The sequence below is a fragment of the Oncorhynchus masou genome, chromosome 1, assembly GCF_036934945.1.
Source record: "Oncorhynchus masou masou isolate Uvic2021 chromosome 1, UVic_Omas_1.1, whole genome shotgun sequence".
In the NCBI taxonomy this organism is placed as follows: domain Eukaryota; kingdom Metazoa; phylum Chordata; class Actinopteri; order Salmoniformes; family Salmonidae; genus Oncorhynchus; species Oncorhynchus masou.
In genome coordinates this window covers 46,022,070-46,046,632 of record NC_088212.1, presented here as the reverse complement: position 1 = coordinate 46,046,632, position 24,563 = coordinate 46,022,070, and the positions used below count along the sequence as shown (strand labels likewise).

Sequence of the window (24,563 nt, the reverse complement as noted above, 5' to 3'; positions counted from 1 at the left end):
GGGTTTTTTTTTCTTTATTTTGCACACTAACATTCAGACATAATTTACAAAAAGGATAAGGAGATCAGAGGGATGACTTGGGATGTTTGGTTGATAAGTGTGTGAATTTGACTATTTTCCTTCCTGCTAAGCACTCTCAATATTGCTGTAGAGTAATTTGCTAAGTTTGCGTGTAACCTGAGCATGCGCAAATGAGGTTAGTCATTTCCAAATGAAACCATTTTCATAATTACCCTTAAGGTCTATATGTTGGAGTTCAGTTTAAGTAGGAAGTTGCATGCATTTTGACCATTTACAGAGTAGGTGGCCAAGTCTCAGGCTTTTCAGTCAATCATATTTCATGGCTTTTAGAAAGGGCTCAGTGTGCTTGTTTTTCCACTAAGCTGAACCCCAGTATTTGTTATGAAGATGAGATATTAATGACGCAATACAGATCAAATAGAAGTGTCTTGAGTTTTGTTTGCGTGTTCTGCAGTCTTGTAAAGATAGGGGGGTGACTGGTACAGACAATGTAACATCCATAACCTTTTTTTAGGAACATTTGATCATCTTGAAACTTTCTCTGTTAACTTTCGTCAAGGTTTTGTGTGGTCTAGAATTGGTTTCTATTCATTGTCAGTATCCTTTTCCAGCATTATGATATCCGTAACATAACAGTTGTGGATGTGATGGATCATATTTTGGCTTTAGAAGCTTGTGCATTCACCACATTTTGTGTGCTTATTCTTCCGAATTTCGCTAGTGTGCTAGCTAAGGTTCTCTTGGAAAATATATACTGAAATGTATTTGTCATATGGCAGTACTGTTTTATTTTTAGATAAAGTGATTTTAGATAATCCGTGAATAGGGCTTGGAATTGCAAGGGATTTCACGATATGTTATTTTCACGATACTTGGGTGCCGATACGAAGTGTATTGCTCACTATATGTCTGCTGAAAAGCGAGCATGAGAACACATTTTGATCAGTAACCACATTTCCATATCCACAGTTTTCATGCAAGTAAAGTCATACCGTATACAAAAAAAATGACGACGGCTGTGATGGAAACAGGACGTTTCGGTACAATTCTATACACTGAGTGTATAGGCTCTATCACATCCGGCCGTGATTGGGAGTCCCATAGGGCGGTGCACAATTAGCCTACCGCGGGCCAAATCCGGACGACGCTGGGCGGTCATTGTAAATAAGGATTTTGTTCTTAACTGACTTGCCTAGTTACATTTAAAAAATAAATGCCTACAGATAATTAGTTAATTCGACATAGTGGGATGTTTTTGTTTCGGTAAAATGTATTATGCCATAAATTGCAGTAGAAGCGCCTTTATGCGCAAATGCTGATATAATAACCCTCATATTGAAGCAAACTTGGAGTCACGCAATGATATGGTTTGTGTGGTCCTTCCACTACGACTCGGAAAACTATATAGTTTATTAGGTTGAGATTAAGGAAGTTATGATTAATTTAACAGGGTGTTGAAAGTGCACGCTATAAACTTAATCTTCCTTTCCAATAAATATATATTTTTATTTGGCATGTGAAAACTTAAGTGAAAATATTACATTTTGTAATGCACTACATTTTATCTTTAAGTCAGTTTGGTGTAAACACACTACTGCAGGGAAAATGCAAATATTTGCTTTATGCGTATTAGAATATTCACGTGAAAATCTGTCACCAATTGGATGGAAACCTAGCTAGTCAGTGACATAGAAGTCCTGAACATATTGGGTCACTATTTAAAAAGAATATGGAGAACAAGCTTTAGGATGAAAAATACCAGCGTTTTGGTGCAGGTACAGCTGACTCGCGCTAGTTTAACACTACGTATATCGATATATCGTCCAAAAAATAATATTGAAATATGTAACTTGATTTTTCACCCCCATCACGAGTCCTGGAGTGTCTTTATCAAATGAACGCCAAAGTATACAGACTTCATCCAGTGTCCAGAAAAGTGGATTGTCAGTATACAGTAGGCACATTTTTATATTTATCTTTTTAAATATATATATATATTTTTTACAATATTCCAGAAATTGTAATACCTCCAAAAATTGTATTTGTCTAAATTGGTAAACTGATAAAGGTATATTTTGAGATATGAGAAAATATAATATAACCTATTAGGGTGTGTTGCCTGGTCTTGTATAATATTCAGTCTACCTGTAATTATACTGTCCAATCCTTGGGTACTATGCCTTCTGCTGCCATTTTTTTTAAACATTACATATGACAACCAATGTGTTATAATAGATTTTGATCAAAACATCTTTAAAATTTTAATGCCCATTTCAGACTGGAACATCCATTAGTTGTTTTTCCTCCTAAAGTAATAATGGAAATGTCAGTATTTTCAAAATTATAGTTTTTGTGTTCAGCCAAGCCTTTCCTTCGAAATGGCAATCCATGTTTTGACTTAAGACTTACAAACTCACAGACCTTTGCTAATATGTTCAGTCTCCCCCAAAAACTTGTCCATTTCATGTAACATCCATGACACTTCTTATTTGCTTATTTCTCCAACATGTCAGTATTTACAAGTCTGCTTTATTGGGTATACATGCCCCCCAAGGGGTACTATAGACACACACATACAAAGTTTTAAATTTATATTTTGTTTGTCCATTCTGTGAGACCTTAAAGTTGTGATTTTCTTTTTGCAAATGGAATGTCCATAATAATGGAATCTCCCATAAACGGAATAGGACTACTCTCCAATCTGTGGTACAAAGACCGAAGGGCTAGGCAAGCTTTTCTCTGCAGCTTGCTAAAGAGAGAGCATGGGTCGCAACAATGCCGCCTCTGAGCCAAAAACAATGGAGACTTTTCCACTTGTCTGCTCCAGTAGGCAGTCAAGGTCGGTGCCCAAGGTTTATACTGCGATGGCCCGGGGGCCCTGGGCTAGCAATAGGGGGAGAGCTGGGTAAACTTTAGCCATTGTTTAAGAGAAGACACTTGCTATACACTGAGTGTATAAAACATTAGGAACACCTACCTAATATTGAGTTGCACACCCCCTTTCCCTCAGAACAGCCTCTTTGTCGGGGCATGGACTCTAGAAGGTGTCAAGTGTTCCACAGGGATGCTGGCCCATGTTGACTCAATGATTCCCACAGTTGCAAAGTTGGCTGGATGTCCTTTAGGTGTTGGATCATTATTGAGCCACAGGAAATTGATTGTGAAAAACCCAGCAGCATTGCTGTTCTTGACACACTCAAACCGGTGTGCCTGGCACCTACTACCATACCCCGTTCAAATGCATTGAAATATTTTATCTTACCCATTCACCCTCTGAATGGCACAAATACACAATCCATGTCTCAAGGCTTAAACATCCTTCTTTGACCTGTCTCCTCCCCTTCATCTACACTGACTGAAGTGGATTTAACAAGTGACATTTAAGGGATCATAGCTTTCACCTGGATTCACCTGGTCCATTTGTCATGGAAAGAGCAGGTGTTCCTTATGTTTTGTACACTCAGTGCATAGCAGGTACAGCGAAATGCTTATGTTACTAGCTCCAACAGTGCAGTAGAATGTCTAGCAAATAACACAAATACACACATAATAAAACAAATCAAAACAAGAAATCAAATGTCAAATTAATAATCTAAAGTAATATATTAGTGAGCAGTGTCAGAATCCAGGATATAAATACGCGGTGTGTGTAAGGACAGTATATAATTTGGAAAATAAAATGGTATGTACAGTAGTAGTTAATTCTAATATACCTACAGTATGTCGAGAATACAGTATACATACACTGAGGAAGCAACCGTATATAAACAGTACATAGATTGTAGAAGTGACCAGTGTTGAATATCTCTATATACTTGGGGCATTAGTCTCAAAGTGCAGGGCAGAGGACCGAGCTCGTGATGCCTGTTCAACAGTCTGGTGGCCTGGTGATAGAAGCTGTTTCTCATGGTCCCGGCATTAATGTACCTGTACCGTCTGTCTGCTAGCTGGTAGCAGGTGGAACTAGAGCTGTGGCGGTCACAAAATTTCATCAGCCGGTGATTGTCAAGCAAGTAACTGTCGGTCTCACGTAATTTATCATTAATTAACAAACACATTTAGTATCTCCTGGAATCCACATAGCCTACAAGCCATTTATAAAATAAATCTAAGAAATCAATGTAATATAGCCTACACCTTCACAAGAAATCCATGATTTTATTTTAGACTGGTCTAAATAAGCATGATATGAAGAAAATGTAGTCTATTTCAGAAGCAAATGATAGCATACTCTGAGTTGGCCTGATGTGACTATTACAAATGGCTGTGGGCTACGCTAGTTCAACACCATAGTGCCCTCAAAGCTCATCACTAAGCTAAGGACCCTGGAACTAAACACCTCCCTCTGCAACTGGATCCTGGACTTCCTGACGGGCCACCCCCAGGTGGTAAGGGTAGATAACAACACATCCGCCATGCTGATCCTCAACACGGGGGCCACTCAGGGGTGCATGCTCAGTCCCCTCCTGTACTCCCTGTTCACTCATGACTGCATGGCCAGGCACGACTCCAACACCATCAAGTTTGCTGATGACACAACCGTGACACAAGCTGATCAACGATGAGACAGCCTATAGGGAGGAGGTCAGAGACTTGGCTGTGTGGTGCCAGGACAACCTCTCCCTCAACGTGATCAAGACAAAGGAGATGATTGTGGACTACAGGAAATGGAGGACAGAGCACGCCCCCATTCTCATTGACAGGGCTGTAAGTGGAGCAGGTTGAGCGCTTCAAGCTCCTTGGTGTCCACATCACCAACACACTAACATGGTCCAAGCACACCAAGACAGTTGTGAAGAGGGCACGACAAAACCTATTCCCCCTCAGGAGACTGAAAAGATTTGGCATGGGTCCTCAGATCCTCAAAAGGTTCTACAACTGCACCATTGAGAGCATCCCGACTGGTTGCATCACTGCCTGGTATAGCAACTGCTCTGTCTCTGACCGCATGGCACTACAGAGGGTATTGCGTACGGCCCAGTACATCACTGGGACCAAGCTTCCTGCCATACAGGACCTCTATACCAGGCGGTGTCAGAGGAAGGCCCTAAAAATATATTAAATAAAAATGCAGGACAAAACACACATCACGACAAGAGACAACACTACATAAAGAGATACCTAAGACGACAACATAGCATGATGACAACATCGTAGCAACACATGGCAAAATCACGGTCGAACCAGGGGCTGAACCTGTTTTTTAATTCTCCATTTTTTTATGGGGGCGTTTGTAAACAATTTTACTGTAGATATCAAAAACGAAGGTCCAAGTTTCTTTGACAGAGGGGATCAAGCTGATTCCATACCAATTTAGAGGCCAGGTCATGAAGGAAGGCTTGCTCATTAAAGTTTTTTAGCATGCGTCTATGACAAATCAGGACAGGACGTTTCACTGAGCAGCCATTACGAACACAGGCTGTAAAACAGTGATCACTAAGGTACCAGTCTGGTGTTTTCTGTAATGACCTATCAGGATTATTTGTGAGGATAACATTGAGGAGAGTAGCCTTTTCTGGGTGTTTGGAGTCATACCTTGTGGGATTGGTAATAATCTGAGAAAGATTTAGGGAGTCTCATTGCTTTAGGACTTGGTCAGGTGGTTTAATCATGTCCCAATTTAGGTCACCTAGCAGGACTAATTCAGACTTACACGGAACCCAAACCGGCTGCGCACGTGCGCTATCGTGCATAAATATATTTTGTCCCCCTACACCAAATGCGATCACATATCAAAACAAACTCTGAACCAATAACATTAATTTGGGGACAGGTCGAAAAGCATTAAACATGTATGGCAATTCAGCTAGTTAGCTTGCACTTGCTAGCTAATTTGTCCTATTTGGCTAGCTTGCTGTTGCTAGCTAATTTGTCCTGGGATATAAACATTGAGTTATTATTTTACCTGAACTGCGCAAGGTCCTTTACTTTGACAAATTAATCCACACACAAAACGGCCAACCGAATTAATCGTTTCTATTTCTCTCCTCCTTCCAGACTTTTTCATATTTGAATTTATATGGTGATTGGCATCCACCCCTTTTACCACGACAACTGGCAAAACATTTCGTCTTTCAATCACCCACGTGGGTATAAGCCAATGAAGAGATGACACATGGGTACCTGCTTCTATAAACCAATGTGAAGATGGTAGAGGCAGGACTTTCAACGTGATCTGTGTCAGAAATAAATGGGGTTCTATTTTACCCCTTGGCAACGCAGATGCGCGAGAGCAGTGTGGGTGCAATAATTAAATAACATATCTAAATTTATTTCGTGAAGCACACAACGTGTCCAGTCTGGTCAGCATGTTAGTGTAAGGGGCCAGGAGAGAGCTTCGAGGAGGTATGGTACAGGCCTGTGCTGATGGAGGACGATAACACCCTGCAACAGTCAACGAAGAGCTATTTGAAAGTTTAATGCTTAAAACCAGAAAATCAAATTGTTTGGGGACAGACTTGGTGCAGACAACCGAGCACTGAAGGTGATCCTTGGTAAAGATTGCCACTCCCCCACTTTTGGAAGATCTGCCTTGCTGAAAAAGGTTATAGCCAGAAAGGTTAACATCAGTATTCAAAACACTCTTTCTAAACCACGTCTCAGTAATGACCAACACATCTGGATTGAAGCTGTAAACTCACACTTTCAATTGATACATTTTAGGTATTAAGCTTCTAGTGTTAACGTGCAGAAAACCCAGGTTTTTACAAGAGCAGAAATCAGAGAAACAGATATCAGAGCACAAGTCAGAATTGGGGCTAGCAAAAGTAGATAGGCCAGGGTGTACATGTATATTTCCAGATATCATCAACAGTAATCCAATCAAGGCACGGCAAAGGACAGGGAGAGCTCTGCAGTGTTGCTTTATGACATTTGAATGTGCATTAGATGGCAGCAGGATCATATTATCCAGAAATTTCATCAGGTAGCATGAATGCAAAGCAGGCGAGTGGTGGTTAGAATGGGATGGGGGGCCAAAAGTCAGTGTAACCAATTGAGACAGAGTCCCGAGTGTGGGAACAAACAGTCTGTCCCACGGTAGGGTAAACAAGAAAGTTCATAGTCAACAAAGCATGCAGGAGTCATGAGGCAAATGGCAATGGCAAGCCCCCAAATAACAACTTGGCTAGCCATCTCACTCGCATGGCTCTCCTTCACGTGATCGGGTCTTTCTCTAAGTGAAGACCGACACATCGGGGACGCAACTAATCGTGTCCTTTTCTGACTGTCCACATTTTACTTTTCGTCAGCCAACAAGATGAGTATGCCTAACAGCAAAACCACTAGCCTATGTCAATCTACTATCCCCCATAATATAGAAGTCAACCTATTCTGTGCAAGAAATAAATATTTCAAACATACTGTAGTCTGGGACAGTGTGGGATGTGATAGATCCCAAATGAATACAACCACTAGCATTAAAAAAAAATGTTTTTATGCAATGTGGCTGATGCAACCGATCAGAACATTTAACTTAAAATGTTGATAGGCTATATATTCACATTGTAAGTGCAGCAATGCACACATGGTAGGAGGCTATAAGCGCAAATGTTCCGTTAGCGGAAAAACACCTTTATCACTTTTATTATAAAGGTGCATTTTTATGGTGAAAAACCCCAAACTGAACTCACACGCTGCTTATGTATGCCAGCCCCTTGTAAAGTGGATTAATGTGCTTAATTTCTAGAAGTTATTTGGCCATTTTAGTTGTGATACAAACCTTGTTAAAACATATAGGCCTATGGGCTAGGCTATATGAGGTGTGCGACTATGATTAGAAAAAGTCGCAGAAAAATACATTGTTTCTTATGCTGGGCATCATTCACAAGTGATAATATATAATTCACAAGTGACAATATTGTCACCCATCAGACTATTCTTGATTTAATCTTGTCTTTACATATATATTTTTAAAAAGTGTGACGTTTTTGATTTAGAATGGACCATTTATCATGCACCTGTATCGAACCGGGGCATCATTTCAATACAGGGGCATCTATGCACTTAAATAGTGAATGGAGGATGCTTTTCCCCATGGTTTATTTTCATGCCAGCCAGGTCGGTTATACTCCTGTTGTAAATATAAGCAATGTGCTTAACATTAGGAAAGTTGAGAAATATAGTAGGCCTAGCATATAGAACGCTGATCCTCATCTTTTTATTAGTGGCCATCAGTGTTTTCTCCCGCAATTGAATAGCCTATAGAAATGTTGCGCAACATGAGCTCATGGGCTCTCATGGAGTGTTTGATTAGATTTTTGAATACATTTGCATTGATGTCAAAGTGATTAGAAGGACAATGGAGTACCAGGCATTTAGCAAGTTTGGTAGGCTACTAATGAGCAGCATCAGCAGAGCTTGGAGAAGCCTAATTACCGTGACTAAACGGTCATGTGGAATTTGACTGCCTTCATGACTAGTGACCGCCGGTTTGGCGGTAATATGGTCACCTCAACAGCCCTTGGGTGAACAGACCATGGCTTGGGAGGCTGAGGTCCTTAATGGTCTTCGTTTGGGCTGATCGCACCACACTCTGAAGAGCCATAGGGTTGAAAGCGGTGTAGTTGCCGTACCAGGCGGTGATGCGGCCCGACAGAATGCTCTCAATGGTGCATCTGTAAAAGTGTGTGAGGGTCTTACGGGCCATGACAAATTTCTTCAGCTGCCTCCGTTTGAAGAGGCACTGTTGCGCCTTCTTCACCACGGTGTCTATGTGTTGGAACCATTTTTATGTCCTCGGGGATGTGCACGCCAAGGAACTTTTTTTTCTTTTGACCCTGTCCACTGCGCCTCAGTTAATGTGCACGCTCACATACACACCATGGTCACCAGCAATGGTGAGTGATTGTTCATAACAGAATGACATCATCATGGCTCACATCTCTCCCACTTCTTCCAATGAAACATCAGTTGCAAAATCAAGTACTCTCATTTCCCCTTACTTCATTGGTAAAAAACGCATTTTGAGTGAAATTCTTCGAGGCTCGCTCGCTCTCTCTCCCTCTCACAAATGTACTGTACATCTGCTCACTCAACGCCACCAAAGAAATAACTTTTTCTTGTTCATCACCAATCATGAAGGTATGACTGTGTCTTTGTTGCTACATGCAGTGTACTGGGGACATAATAGAGTGGAATGCTTAGTTTTGTCATCTAAGCCTAGAATATAGAATTATAATGTTGAATCTCCCTGTCAGTACCTCAGATGTTTTGAAGAAGCTTCATAGAAAGATTTGAATGATTACCACAGAAACAGGAAACTAACCCATCAACAGTGTTACGCAGATAGGAGGTTGAAGACCCGGCTCCAAACCATTAAAGTGCCTGGGGCAGGCAGCATCATGTTGTGGGGGTGCTTTGCTGCAGGATGGACTGGTGCACTTCACAAAATAGATGGCGTCATGAGGATGGAACATTATGTGGATATATTGAAGCAGCATTTCAAGACATCAGTCAGGAAGCTAAAGCTTGGTTGCAAATGGGTCTTCCAAATGGACAATGACCGCAACCATACTTCCAAAGTTATGGCAAAATGGCTTGAGGACAACAATGTCAAGGTATTGGAGTGGCCATCACAAAGCCCTGACCTCAAACCTATAGAAAATGTGTGGGCAGAACTGAAAAGGCAAGTGCGAGCAAGTAGGCCTACAAGCTCTGTCAGGAGGAATGGGCCAAAATTCACCCAACTTATTGTGGGAAGCTTGTGGAAGACTACCCAAAATATTTGACCCAAGTTAAACAATTTAAAGGCAATGCTACCAAATACTAATTGAGTGTATGTAAACTTCTGACCCACTGGGAATGGGATGAAAAAAATAAAAGCTGAAATAAATAATTTGCTACTATTGTTCTGACATTTCACATTTTTTAAATAGTGGTGATCCTAACTGACCCAAGACTGTGAATTTTTACTAGGAATATATGTCAGGAATTGTGAAACTGAGTTTAAATGTATTTGTCTAAATGTAAACTTCCGACTCCAACTGTATTCACTTCGGGTTACAACCTAGTGTTATTTTGGCTTCTTATTAGCTATTTGTATTTTTAATATGCAAACGTACAATGTCAGTCATGAACTCATATTGGTTGTTGTTAGTGACTCTTTGTTAGTTCCCCCTTCTGTTTGAGTGGCAATTTTTGGTTACTTGCTTGGGAACGTCCCTGTCAGTGTTCCCCAGCAAGAAACCGAAAATAGTTAATCAAACGGAAGGGAGAACGAACAAGTCCCTAACAACAAACAAAATGAAACAGGTCGGTTCTGGGAGGGGTTCTGAAAGATACTCATGGGGTGTCCACTGAAAGATGACTATCAACAACCACTGGGACCTTAGACACCCACCAGGAGTGCCCAATACATTTGCCCAAGAGGCATACAAAAATAAAAAACACACCAAACTTAGACTGGAAGCAAACCAAAAAGTGAAGCAAAAGAAAAACAAGGTTAGAGAATAATTTTTTTCTTTAAATTGAAGAAGTCAAATGGGGCGAGCTAACTGAAGGTGTTAACCCTCCCCAACTCAAGTTAACTGGAGCACTGGGCCAGAAGCTCTTAAATATCACCTATGCCAACACAGATGAAACACCTTCTCACTAATTAGATGACAAGCCAACACAGGTGTAACACATACTGACTAACGAGGTGACACCAGTCGGTATGCCCAAAGTGCTAAAGTCCAACCTTGAAATATAAATGGAAAAACCCAAATCCTGTAACACCTTACCCCTTAAGACAACTAATATATATTTTGTTGGACAAAACCAACAGAAAACAACTTCAATTTCACAACATGATCCACTTAAATGCGACACTATTTAAATGCATTGCCTTGTCCAATATAAACATGGCGTTTACTGGCTGTCAACACTTCGACAAAACAAATCATACATACACACACACACACACACACACAATACAAGTCAAATTTGGAAACCTAATCATTCCAGGGTTTTTCTTTATTTTTAATATTTTTACATTGTAGAATAATAGTGAAGACGACAACTATTAAATAACACATGGAATCATGTAGTAACCAAAAAAGTGTTGATAAAAATCTAAATATATTTGAGATTCTTCAAAGTAGCCACTCTTTGCCTTGATGACAGCTTTGCACACTCTTTGCATTCTCTCAACCAGCTTCAGCTGGAATGCTTTTCCAACAGCCTTGAAGGAGTACCCACATGCTGAGCACTGCTTTTTCTTCACTCTGCGGTCCAACTCATCCCAAACCAGCTCAATTGGGTTGAGGTCGGGTGATTGTGGAGGCCAGGTCATCTGATGCAGCACTCCATGCCGATTTAATCGGTCCACCTCTAGTCTGTTACTTGAACTCAAACATTTAAGTACAGTTAACTTTAACTTCTTCCTTTCCTGTATCGGCCCTCGTGAGAGTTAGTTTCATCATAGCGCTTGATGGTTTTTGCAAGTTCTGGAGTGACTGACCTTCATGTCTTAAAGTAATGATGGACTGTTGTTTCTCTTTGTTTATTTTTAGCTGTTCTTGCCATAATATGGACTTGGTCTTTTACCAAATAGGGCAACCTTCTGTATACCACCCATACCTTGTCACAACACAACTGATTGGCTCAAACGCATTAAGAAGGAAAGAAATTCCACAAATGAACTTTTAACAAAGCACACCTGTTCATTGAAATGCACTCCAGGTGACTACCTCATGAAGCTGTATGAGAGAATTGCCAAGAGTGTGCAAAGCTGTCATCAAGGCAATGGGTGGCTATTTGAAGAATATAAAATACATTTTGATTTGTTTAACACTTCTTTGGTTACTACATTATTCCATATGTGTTATTTCATAGTTTTGATGTCTTCACTATTATTCTACAATGTAGAAAATAGTACAAATAAATAAAACCCCTGGAATTAATCTTTTTTTTAAATAAACATTGTTTCCATTTTATTTTTAATATAGCATAATATGTACATTTCTATAACTCTCACCCCCTTGGTACGAGCCCAACCAAAACAAACCTTATCTAAAATATGGCAAAACGTTCAGTCATAACAAAATGTGTGCCAGGGCTACATACTGGCTAAACACAAAACTTATTGACTGCCCATCCATGGAAGACAATCAGCAACAAGGTTGTCCTTACCATGGACATGTCTGATTTCAAGATATTAATCTTAAAACATTTTTTAAATTAAAAATGTTTTACAAAATAAGTGCGAGGTCACCAGGAAGTGACATTAAAGTGACCTCTCACTCTCTCCTCCTGGGTCATCACTAGTTTCCACAAAGTCATAAACCCCACCTATTTCTCTTCCTAAAATGTGATTGTAAACCTAACATAATTTTACATTAAGACCAAAAAGCTAATTTTCGTGTTGACATAGCCAGGGGGTGAGCTAGATACATTAGTAAGTAAATTCTAGCCATCTTTACCACCCTGTCTTAGTATGTTTTGTCACTTAAATAATTATTGCTACGATTCTGAAATGGGGAATAAAATTTGAATGCTTTGAATATTTATGTAAAAATTGAACCTTTATTTAACTAGGAAAGTCAGTTAAGAACAAATTCTTATTTAAAATGACGGCCTACCGGGGAACAGTGTAACCCACTGCCTTGTTCAGGGGCTGAACTACAGATTTTTACCTTGTCAGCTCGAAGATTCGATCCAGCAACCTTTTGGTTACTGACCCGACACTCTAACAACTAGGCTATTAATCTTTTTTTTTTAAATACAAAATTAGTACTGATAAATGGCAATAGTAGGATTCTTTGGCGATGTCCTCATCAAATGTGCTAGCTACATCTGGAAAATGTCTGTGCTCTTTTTGATAAGTAAGCCATGTTTATGAATTCATGTTTTATGAATGGAAAAATAGAAATTACATTACATTGACTGCATATAATTCATACATAGACCTTTCATATGTGCGTTTATAGACCAGTATGACCAAGTTAATTGTGATGTGGAGGGCTGTTAATGCGTTGCGAAAGAGTTATGACATGACCCTCAAGTACACGATTTGATCCGTAGAATTTACCTTGAGGATTCAACCCCGTCAGGATGTTCATGCACCATTGACCTCAGTGAGAAGAAAAAGAAGCTAAGTCAAGGGTCTGTACTGACAAGTGGGGGAAATTGAGCTGGTACAGGCCGACTACATATTAGCTCAATTTTCTAAACGTGGTTTGGCCTTTTTATCATATTCACTAAGAGCTGGTATGGCAGAACCACAATTTTGAGAACAGCCATAATGACACTAAGCTGTCATTGTAATGATGCATCTATTAAGATGCCTAAATATGATCTCTTGCATAGAATGACATGAATAATGAGTTTGGGACCTGTTATAACAAGTTAATGAATTGTTTATAGTTAATTAATTGATTGTTAATAGTTAATTAATGTTATGAATAGGAAGTCGAAGTAAATTGTTACCAATTAGGCTCACTATAATGCACTCTCCCACTCGTATAAAAAAAACTTCATGAGCTTTTAATGCTTTTTCCATGAGAAGGCTAACCTAAACAAAGCAGACAGAGGGTTGCAAGCACTGTCCTCTCTCCCTTCTTCTTGTGGGATTAACAATAACAAGTGGAAAACCTATCAGGAAGACAGCGTGGGAGGTCAACAGGAAGGACTGGCTAGGAGGAGGCAGGAGACAATGGGCTGCTAAGTTAGCTCGCTACCTTGCTCGCTCTACAGTCGGCTGGGTGGAGCTGTCTTTTTTTTGGTTGCGTCCAAAATGGCTCCCCTATTCTTTACTGTATGATGTGCAGTGCTCTACTTTTTATGCACTACCATAGGGTTCTGGTCAAAGTAGTGCACTATGTAGGGAATAGGGTGCCATTAAAGACATACGACTCTCTTTTGGAAACAATGGATAACATTTTGCTGAGTAGGACCGTATTCTAGTGTAATGCAGCTGGTGGGAGATGGGATGATGATGGGGGGATGTTGCTGAGGGAACTAAAGGGAAGGATGTTGCACAGTTTAATCATCCAGAAGATTAGATGGTCTGACTCTGCAGCTTTGCACTGATGACAATGACCATAGAAGTTGAACTAGTATATAGACTTAGAGCACAAACTGATCTGGCACTAGGCTATGTCTGTTCTCTTTCGTTTTGCAACTACCGCTTTGCAGGGGAGAGGGGTGGGGTTTAATTAGACCCATATCATTATTCTTTCAGTACATTCCTGTATTCTGCCAGGGTCCAATCTCATCCCATAGTTCTCCTGAATGGATCTCTCTCCTGCTGGGCAGGGGACCGCCTGCCACAAAGACAACTATGTGTCCCTGAAACTCCCCCTGTCCCAAAATCTGAGACTTAAGTATTTTGGGTTCAGGCCTGAAGTGAATCCAGTCCAAGTTCCCTGCTTACCTTAATGTCCCCAATGCTCCCCACTGCTAGGCTGCACAGCAATTGGCCTAACAAGTGGGGCCCTCGAAAGAATGACTGTCCTGCCATCCCATCTGAGAACGGGTCTGGCTCTGCTCTCTCCAGGATCATTTTTTTTAAAACTGTGGGTGATTTGAAGCAGAGCAGGACATTGTTGGATTGGGTACACACATTGTGAACAGAGCAGACCAAGCCGGGGGAATGTTGGCACAGGGAAGACTAGAGCTTGGCTTGGTGATTGGCCAGTGGTTTGCCTCTTGTCTATCCCTTTCGTTCTTTCTCCGTCTCTCTCAGATGCAAGTTCTTCAGTCTGACAGAGACCCCAGAGAACTTCACTGTCGTCCTCGATGAAGAGGGATTTAAAGGTAAATGATTCCCCTACTTCGTACCAAGTTAACCAGAGGCACCACTTAACAAACCTCCATTCATGGCCTATTCTCAATCACACTCCCTTAACATGCTGTAACAACATCACATGTTTTTTATGGCCCATTCTTTTTTATGGCCGGTGTCTTTTTCTCACCAATGTAGTTGATATTACTGGCGCCTCCGGGTCTTCTCTCTTTCTATTTTAAGAGGTGAAGCCACAAGGGGCTTCTTCTTACAAAGTATTCTAATCAGAACAGTGGCCCTTGGAAAGGGGAATGACAGAGAGAGCGCAATAGGTGGAAAGAGAGGGAGGGGATGAGAGAGTGATGTTTCATTAGTGATTGAAGGGTCCTGGAACTGCCTGTTAATGTTGTGAATAAATACCATTTAGTTTCCCAGTCAACAAGTGTTCAATTACTTCAGGGGATGAAGAACAAGTTCACTTCACACATTTGAAACATAATGCTATAGACAATAAAGTAACATAGCAACAAACAAATTTCCTTTAGAAACCTCAGAGCTGAATGCATACATGGTTCAATCCAGTACAATGCCTTATTAGCCTGTGTCTAACTACATATACAGTTGAAGTCGGAAGTTTACATACACCTTAGCCAAATACATTTAAACTCCGTTTTTCACAATTCCTGACATTTAATCAGAGTAAAAATTCCATCTCTTAGGTCAGTTAGGATCTCCACTTTATTTTAAGAATGTGAAATGTCAGAATAATAGTAGAGAGAATGATTTACTTCAGCTTTTATTTCTTTCATCACATTCCCAGTAGGTCAGAAGTTTACAGAGTGGGGCAAAAAGTATTTAGTCAGCCACCAATTGTGCAAGTTCTCCTGCTTAAAAAGATGAGAGGCCTGTAATTTTCATCATAGGTACACTTCAACTATGACCGACAAAATGAAGGAAAAAAATCAAGAAAATCACATTGTAGGATTTTTTTATGAATTTATTTGCAAATTATGGTAGAAAATAAGTATTTGGTCACCTACAAACAAGCAAGATCTCTGGCTCTCACAGACCTGTAACTTCTTCTTTAAGAGGCTCCTCCGTCCTCCACTCGTTACCTGTATTAATGGCACCTGTTTGAACTTGTTATCAGTATAAAAGACACTTGTCCACAACCTCAAATAGTCACACTCCAAACTCCACTACGGCCAAGACCAAAGAGTTGTCAAAGGACACCAGAAACAAAATTGTAGACCTGCACCAGGCTGGGAAGACTGAATCTGCAATAGGTAAGCAGCTTGGTTTGAAGAAATCAACTGTGGGAGCAATTATTAGGAAATGGAAGACATACAAGACCACTGATAATCTCCCTCGATCTGGGGCTCCACGCAAGATCTCACCCGTGGGGTCAAAATGATCACAAGAACGGTGAGCAAAAATCCCAGAACCACATGGGGGGACCTAGTGAATGACCTGCAGAGAGAGCTGGGACCAAGGTAACAAAGCCTACCATCAGTAACACACTACACCGCCAGGGACTCAAATCCTGCAGTGCCAGACGTGTCCCCCTGCTTAAGCCAGTACATGTCCAGGCCCATCTGAAGTTTGCTAGAGAGCATTTGGATGATCCAGAAGAAGATTGGGAGAATGTCATATGGTCAGATGAAACCAAAATATAACTTTTTGGTAAAAACTCAACTCGTCGTGTTTGGAGGACAAAGAATGCTGAGTTGCATTCAAAGAACACCATACCTACTGTGAAGCATGGGGGTGGAAACATCATGCTTTGGGGCTGTTTTTCTGCAAACGGACCAGGAAGACTGATCCGTGTAAAGCAAAGAATGAATGGGGCCATTTATCGTAAGATTTTGAGTGAAAACCTCCTTCCATCAGCAAGGGCATTGAAGATGAAACGTGGCTGGGTCTTTCAGCATGACAATGATCCCAAACACACTGCCCGGGCAACGAAGGAGTGGCTTCGTAAGAATCATTTGAAGGTCCTCGAGTGGCCTAGCCAGTCTCCAGATCTCAACCCCATAGAAAATCTTTGGAGGGAGTTGAAGGTCCGTGTTGCCCAGCAACAGCCCCAAAACATCACTGCTCTAGAGGAGATCTGCATGGAGGAATGTGCCAAAATACCAGCAACAGTGTGTGAAAACCTTGTGAACACTTACAGAAAACGTTTGACCTCTGTCATTGCCAACAAAGGGTGTATAACAAAGTATTGAGAAACTTTTGTTTTTGACCAAATACTTATTTTCCACCATAATTTGCAAATACATTAATTCAAAATCATACAATGTGATTTTCTGGATTTTTTCCCCCTCATTTTGTCTGTCATCGTTGAAGTGTACCTATGATGAAAATTACAGGCCTCTCTCATCTTTTTAAGTGGGATAACTTGCACAATTGGTGGCTGACTAAATATTTTTTTGCCCCACTGTACACTCAATTTGTATTTGGTAGCATTGCCTTTTAAATTGTTTAACTTGGGTCAAACATTTTGGGCAGCCTTCCAAAAGCTTCCCACAATAAGTTGGGTGAATTTTGGCCCATTCCTCCTGACAGAGCTGGTGTAACTGAGTCAGGTTTGTAGTCCTCCTTGCTCTCACACAATTTTTCAGTTCTGCCCACAAATTTTCTACAGGATTGTGATGGCCATAACAATACCTTGACATTGTTGCCATTTTGCCACAACTTTGGAAGTATGCTTGAGGTCATTGTCCATTTGGGAGACACATTTGCGTCTAAGCTTTAACTTCCTGACTGATGTCTTGAGATTTTGCTTCAATATATCCACATAATTTTCCTTTCTCGTGATGCCATTTATTTTGTGACGTGCACCAGCCCCTCCTGCAGCAAAGCACCCCCACAACATGATGCTGCCACCCCCGTGCTTCACGGTTGAGAAGACGTTTTTCGGCTTGCCCCTTTTTCCTCCAAACATAACGGTGGTCATTATGTTCAAACAGTTCTATTTTTTTGTTTCGTCAGACCAGAGGACATTTCTCCAAAAAGTATGATTTGTCCCCATGTGCAGTTGCAAACCGTAGTCTAGCTTTTTTATGGTGGTTTTGGAGCAGTGGCTTCTTCCTTGCTGAGCGGACTTTCGGGTTATGTCGATATAGGACACATTTAACTGTGGATATAGATACTTTTGTACCGGTTTCCTCCAGCCTCTTCACAAGGTCCTTTGCTGTTGTTCTGGGATTGATTTGCACTTCACATCAAAGTATGTTCATCTCTAGGAGACAGAACGTGTCTCCTTCCTGAGCGGGATGACTGCTGCGTGGTCCCATGGTGTTTATACTTGCGTACTATTATTTGTACAGATGAATGTGGTACCTTCAGGCATTTGGAAATTGCTCACAATTCTGAGGTCTTCTGAGGTCTTGGGCAGATTTCTTTTGAGTTTCCATGATGTCAAGCAAAGAGGCACTGAGTTTGAAGGTAGGCCTTGAAATGCATCCACAGGTACACCTTCAATTGACTCAAAGGATGTCAATTAGCTTATCAGAAGCTTCTAAAGCATGACATCATTTTCTGGAATTTTCCAAGCTGTTTAAAGGCACAGTCCAACTCAGTGTATGTACATTTCTGACCCACTGGAGTTGTGATAGTGAATTATAAGTGAAATAATCTTGTCTGTGAACAAATGTTGGAAAAATTACTTGTGTCATGTACAAAGTCGATGTCCTAACTGACTTGCCAAAACTATCGTTTAATAACAAGAAATTTGTGGAGTGGTTGAAAAATGAGTTTTAATGACTCCAACCTAAGTGTATGTAAACTTCTGACTTCAGCTGTACATCGTAGTTATGCACCAGGACCATCCTACTCGGTGAATTTCATACCAATAAAAATTGTGAAACATTAAAGTATGCAACTATACAAAATATATTCACTTGTCACCAAATAACTGATTAAAACAGTTTTACAATGAAGGTGAGGAATGAGCAATATCCTGCTTGTGGGTCAGTTTAGACCCTCTAGGCCCAGTAGGGAACAGTGTTGTTTTCCCTGGCCTAGTGCCCATGCGGTGTGAATAGACTGATGCAAACAGAGCGGAGAGTTCGGAGGGTCTGGTTGAACCCTGACTCTTGACCCCTGTCCAGACCCCTCCACACACACACACAATAGCCATCAAGCAGTCGAGTAATCGAAGTAGCCTACTGCTCCAGAATCACCTTACCCTCTCCAAATCTTAATCTCAACCACTTAGAGGTACAACTACGAAACTGACTTTAGATCAGTCTCTTGGGGAAACGCCATCCTAGTCCCAACTTGTTTCTATGTCATGACATAGGATCCACTTCCTAGTTGTATAACTCAGCTGAGTGCTAGTTTATAAATAGCATAGGTATTTTAGACCCCCATGAAGGAAGGCACTGGCAGTGGGGTGGAGTTCAGAGGAAATTACTTAAAGCAGCTGTGTAGACATGGCTTGAGGCTAGGTTGGTAAAATAACAACTTTGCATTTGGCCTGTGTCCAACTTTGTGTGTGTTGTTTGCGTGCGTCTGCTCCCTGTCCTGACGTGACCCTCACCCCTCCCCTTCTTCCCCCTCCAGAGCTACAGCCCTCGGAGCACCTTCAGGTGGAGAGTTCCGTGTGGCTGCCACTCAACGTCATCTCCAACGGCAACGCTTCCAACAGCTCACAAGCGGTGGGCGTGACCAAGATCGCCAAATCCGTCATCGCCCCGTTGGCCCAGCAGCACGTGTCAGTCTTCATGCTGTCCACCTATCAGACGGACTTCATCCTGGTGAGTCCGCAAACTGTGGCTGTAAATCCGACCAGTTTATACCTGGGGCTGATTGGCTTGGCTGATACAATTTATTTGTTGTTCTTCTACAACATAATGGGCCTTAATGTCCAGACAGAAATTCTGTTTTGTTACACCCTCCTAAACATGGCCTTGGTGTCTAACTGTGACAGAGTTGCTAAGCAACTGTGACAGAGTTGCTATTTGTCAACTTGACATTTAACAGGTGAGGTATTAACAGCCACTGTACTGAGAACCGGAACTTAGCTGAATATTCTAATAGCAGTTGTTGACATCTCACCAGTAAAAGTGTTAAGTGGGCAGAAATAACAGACGTAGTGCCAGACGGCCCCGTCAGCAAATATGTTAATTCCTGACATAGTTCTCAGAGTTCATGGGCTCAAGGCAAAAGACTGGTTGTGTCAAAAGAGGGAGGGAGCGTATTACACAAGGGTGGTAGTGTTTAGCCAGGTAGGCAACTAGTCTATTTTCATGATAAAGTAAGCTTTTTTTTCCCAGGTGCGGGAGAAGGACCTGGCTGTAGTTATCCACACTCTGGAGGAAGAGTTCAACATCTACAGAGAGGTGGGGGGAGAGTACTCCGCTGTACTCAGCCAAGATGTCCGCAATGGCTTCCAGAAGAACGGCAAAGAAGGTACGGTTCAGGAGAGAGGGATGAGGTAGGGGGAAGGATGGGGAGAGAAGGATAGAGGGAGACGGATGGAATGTGCAACAAATGTACATTAACACGAAAGTTAACCCGTTTTGGATTCGACGTGCAGTTAAATCCATTATATCTGACTCATAGTTGATGCATACAGTGCATTTTGAAAGTATTCAAACCCCCTTTTCCACGTTTTGTTACGTTACAGCCTTATTCTAAAATTGAAATACATTGCAAATGTGTAAACAGTTTTTTTTTTACTGATATCACATTTATTCAGACCCTTTACTCAGTACTTTGTTGAAGCACCTTTGGCAGTGATTACAGCCTCGAGTATTCTTGGGTATGACGCTACAAGCTTGGCACACCTGTATTTCTGGAGTTTCTCCCATTCTTCTCTGCAGATCCTCTCCAGCTCTGCCAGGCTGGATGGGGTGTGTTGCTGCACAACTATTTTCAGGTCTCTAGAGATGTTAGATCAAGATTGAATCCGGGCTCTGGCTGGGCCACTCAAGGATATTCAGAGACTTGTCCCGAAGCCACTCCTGGGTTGTCTTGGCTGTGTGCTGAGGGTTGTTGTCATGTTGGAAGGTGAACCTTTGCCCCAGTCTGAGGTCCTGAGTGCTCTGGAGCAGGTTTTCATCAAGGATGTCTCTGTACTTTGCTCCGTTCATCTTTCCCTCGATCTCCCAATCCCTGCCGCTGAAAAACATCCCCACAGCATGATGCTGCCACCACTATGCTTCACCGGAAGGATGGTGCCAGATTTTTTCCAGATGTGACACTTGGCATTCAGGCCAAAGAGTTCAATCTTGGTTTCACCAGACCAGAGAATCTTGTTTTTCTCATGGTCTGAGTCCTTTATTTGCCTTCTGACAAACTCCAATCGGGCTGTCATGTGCCTTTTTAATGAGGCGTGGCTTACATCTGGCTACTCTACCATAAAGTCTGATTGGTAGAGCGCTGCAGAGATGGTTGTCCTTCTGGAAGGTTCTCCCATCGCCACAGAAAAACTCTGGAGCTCTGTCAGTGGGTTCTTGGTCACCTCCCTGACCAAGGCACTTCACCCCTGATTGCTCAGTTTGGCCAGGTGGCCAGCTCTAGGAAGAGTCTTAGTGGTTCTAAACTTATTCCATTTAAGAATGATGGAGCCTACTGTGATCTTGGGGACCTGCACACATATCCTTCCCCAGATCGGTGCCTCAACACAATCCTGTCTCAGAGCTCTATGGACAATTCCTTCGACCTCATGGCTTGGTCTTTGCTCTGACATGCACTGTCAACTGTGGGACCTTATAGAGACAGCCTTTCCAAATCATGTCCAATCAATTTAATTTACCACAGGTGGACTCCATTCAAGTTGTAGAAACATCTCAAAGATGATCAATGGAAACAGGATGCGCTCAATTTCAAGTTTTTTATTTTTATTTCACCTTTATTTAACCAGGTAGGCTAGTTTAGAACAAGTTCTCATTTGCAACTGCGACCTGGCCGAGATAAAGCATAGCAGTGTGAACAGACAACACAGAGTTACACATGGAGTAAACAATTAACAAGTCAATAACACAGTAGAAAAAAAAGTCTATATACATTGTGTGCAAAAGGCATGAGGAGGTAGGCGAATATTTTTTTTTTTTTACCTTTATTTTACTAGGCAAGTCAGTTAAGAACAAATTCTTATTTTCAATGACGGCCTAGGAACAGTGGGTTAACTGCCTGTTCAGGGGCAGAACGACAGATTTTGTACCTTGTCAGCTCGGGGATTTGAACTTGCAACCTTTCGGTTACTAGTCCAATGCTCTAACCACTAGGCTACACTACAAGTTTGCAGATTAACACTGGAGTGATAAATGATCAGATGGTCATGTACAGGTAGAGATATTGGTGTGCAAAAGAGCAGAAAAGTAAATAAATAAAAACAGTATGGGTATGAGGTAGGTAAAATTGGGTGGGCTATTTACAGCTGCAGCGATCGGTTAGCTGCTCAGATAGCAGATGTTTGAAGTTGGTGAGGGAGATAAAAGTCTCCAACTTCAGCGAATTTTTTGCAATTCGTTCCAGTCACAGGCAGCAGAGAACTGGAACGAAAGGCGGCCAAATGAGGTGTTGGCTGGGGATGATCAGTGAGATACACCTGCTGGAGCGCGTGCTACGGGTGGGTGTTGCCATCGTGACCAGTGAACTGAGATAAGGCGGAGCTTTACCTAGCATGGACTTGTAGATGACCTGGAGCCAGTGGGTCTGGCGACGAAAGTGTAGCGAGGGCCAGCCGACTAGAGCATACAGGTCGCAGTGGTGAGTGGTATAAGGTGCTTTAGTGACAAAACGGATGGCACTGTGATAAACTGCATCCAGTTTGCTGAGTAGAGTGTTGGAAGATATTTTGTAGATGACATCGCCGAAGTCGAGGATCGGTAGGGTAGTCAGTTTTACTAGGGTAAGTTTGGCGGCGTGAGTGAAGGAGGCTTTGTTGCGGAATAGAAAGCCGACTCTAGATTTGATTTTTGATTGGAGATGTTTGATATGAGTCTGGAAGGAGAGTTTACAGTCTAGCCAGACACCTAGGTACTTATAGATGTCCACATATTCAAGGTCGGAACCATCCAGGGTGGTGATGCTAGTCGGGCGTGCGGGTGCAGGCAGCGAACAGTTGAAAAGCATGCATTTGGTTTTACTAGCGTTTAAGAGCAGTTGGAGGCCACGGAAGGAGTGTTGTATGGCATTGAAGCTCGTTTGGAGGTTAGATAGCACAGTGTCCAAGGACGGGCCGGAAGTATACAGAATGGTGTCGTCTGCGTAGAGGTGGATCAGGGAATCGCCCGCAGCAAGAGCAACATCATTGATATATACAGAGAAAAGTGACGGCCCGAGAATTGAACCCTGTGGCACCCCCATAGAGACTGCCAGAGTCTCATAGCAAAGGGTCTGAGTACTTCAGTAAATAAGGTATTTCTGTGATTTTATTAATTTCCAAAAATGTATACATCTGTTTTCGCTTTCTTCATTATCGGGTATTGTGTGTAGATTGGAGAGAGAGAACATTTATTTAATCAATGTTAGAATAAGGCTGTAACTTAACAAAATGTGGAAAAAGTCAAGGGGTCTGAATACTTTCCGAATGCACTGTAGCTACTGTCTTTACTGCTTTTCAGACCACTCTCCAGTCCCAGTGCTTAGGGTTCATTCACACATGATTGAGATTTGTAAATGAAAACCAACTCGATATTCTCCTTTTTGTTTCCAGCCCCCCAGCCTACAGTGCACCCGGTGCTGATACCACCGAACCAGTTCTGTGTGATGAGTCTAGACCCAGACACTCTGCCTGCCATTGCCACCACACTTATCGATGCGCTCTTCTACTCCAGCAGGTGAAACCTGCTCTTGCATGCAGTGCCCTTCCTTGTTGACCTTTTCTCAGTTATAGCCTTACTAATACAAAAGATGACCACTGTGTAAAACCAGTTATTCACACGGAGTTGATCGTAATATAGGCCTTTGAGCAAAATGTCCGGTAAACTATTTGATAATGAACTAATTAATAAGGACTGGAAAATGTTTTTGTCTGGAGACATTAACCTGTAAGACCCTTACAGTCCTGATAAAGTGTCAACTATTTTCTCCCCCAGTCCTAAAGAGGGCGCTCTTCCCAGCCAGGATCTGGACTGTATCAAGTTCTTCTCCTTCTCCCTGATCGATGGCTACGTCTCTCTGGTCATGGACACTGAGGCACAGAGACAGTAAGACTCATCTCCTTTCACCTCTCTTAAATCTGAGCTGCCCTGAAGCTCTCACGTGACACACTGGGTTATCTCGCTCACCAGAATCTGGGCGCACCGCTACAGTGGCAGGGAGAATAGACTACCGGTGGTCCCTGCTGTTGCATCTGTGTGTCGGTGGAAAGTTGGACATATCAGGTTGGTAACAGCAGTGTGTGTGTTTTGTTCTCTCTCTTCTTGTTAGGTTCCCTGCTGATCTTCTCTTCACAAGTTCTTCTGGGGAGCTGTGGAGGATGGTGCGCATTGGGGGACAGCCTCTGGGTTTCGGTAGGCCACCCTTTAATCCTAATTATTAATAATATAATATAATATGGGATTGGGATTCAATCACGGCCACTAATATTTTAGTGTCTCTCTCTCTCCGCCTTGTTTTCCAGATGAGTGTGGCATTGTTGCCCAGATATCCCAGCCTTTAGCCGACAGTGACATCTCCGCCTATTATATCAGCACCTTCAGCTTCGACCATGCCCTGGTGAGTAAGCCTTAAACTGCTGATGTGAGTTACACCCAGCATTACTCCTTGTAACTTGGAATTCAGAACTCGAGAAGGGGGTATTTTCTGATCCTGACCAGTGGAGGGCACTGTTCGCCAGATATTCAGGCTCGTGTGTAATGAATGACATGATAATTTATCTAAG

The 24,563-nt window shown here is 41.9% G+C and overlaps 1 protein-coding gene across 1 annotated transcript in view; it reads left to right on the top strand.

The window, feature by feature from the left end:
• The window catches only part of LOC135545295 (cytosolic arginine sensor for mTORC1 subunit 1-like), a 36,914-nt gene that overhangs the window by 10,614 nt on the left and 1,737 nt on the right, over positions 1-24,563 (top strand). The window contains exons 2-8 of the mRNA XM_064972919.1: positions 14,687-14,757; positions 19,292-19,485; positions 20,005-20,140; positions 23,394-23,517; positions 23,776-23,886; positions 24,110-24,192; positions 24,303-24,397. Of these exons, the coding sequence (XP_064828991.1) occupies positions 14,687-14,757; positions 19,292-19,485; positions 20,005-20,140; positions 23,394-23,517; positions 23,776-23,886; positions 24,110-24,192; positions 24,303-24,397 (814 nt within the window). The remainder of the gene's footprint in view (positions 1-14,686; positions 14,758-19,291; positions 19,486-20,004; positions 20,141-23,393; positions 23,518-23,775; positions 23,887-24,109; positions 24,193-24,302; positions 24,398-24,563) is intronic.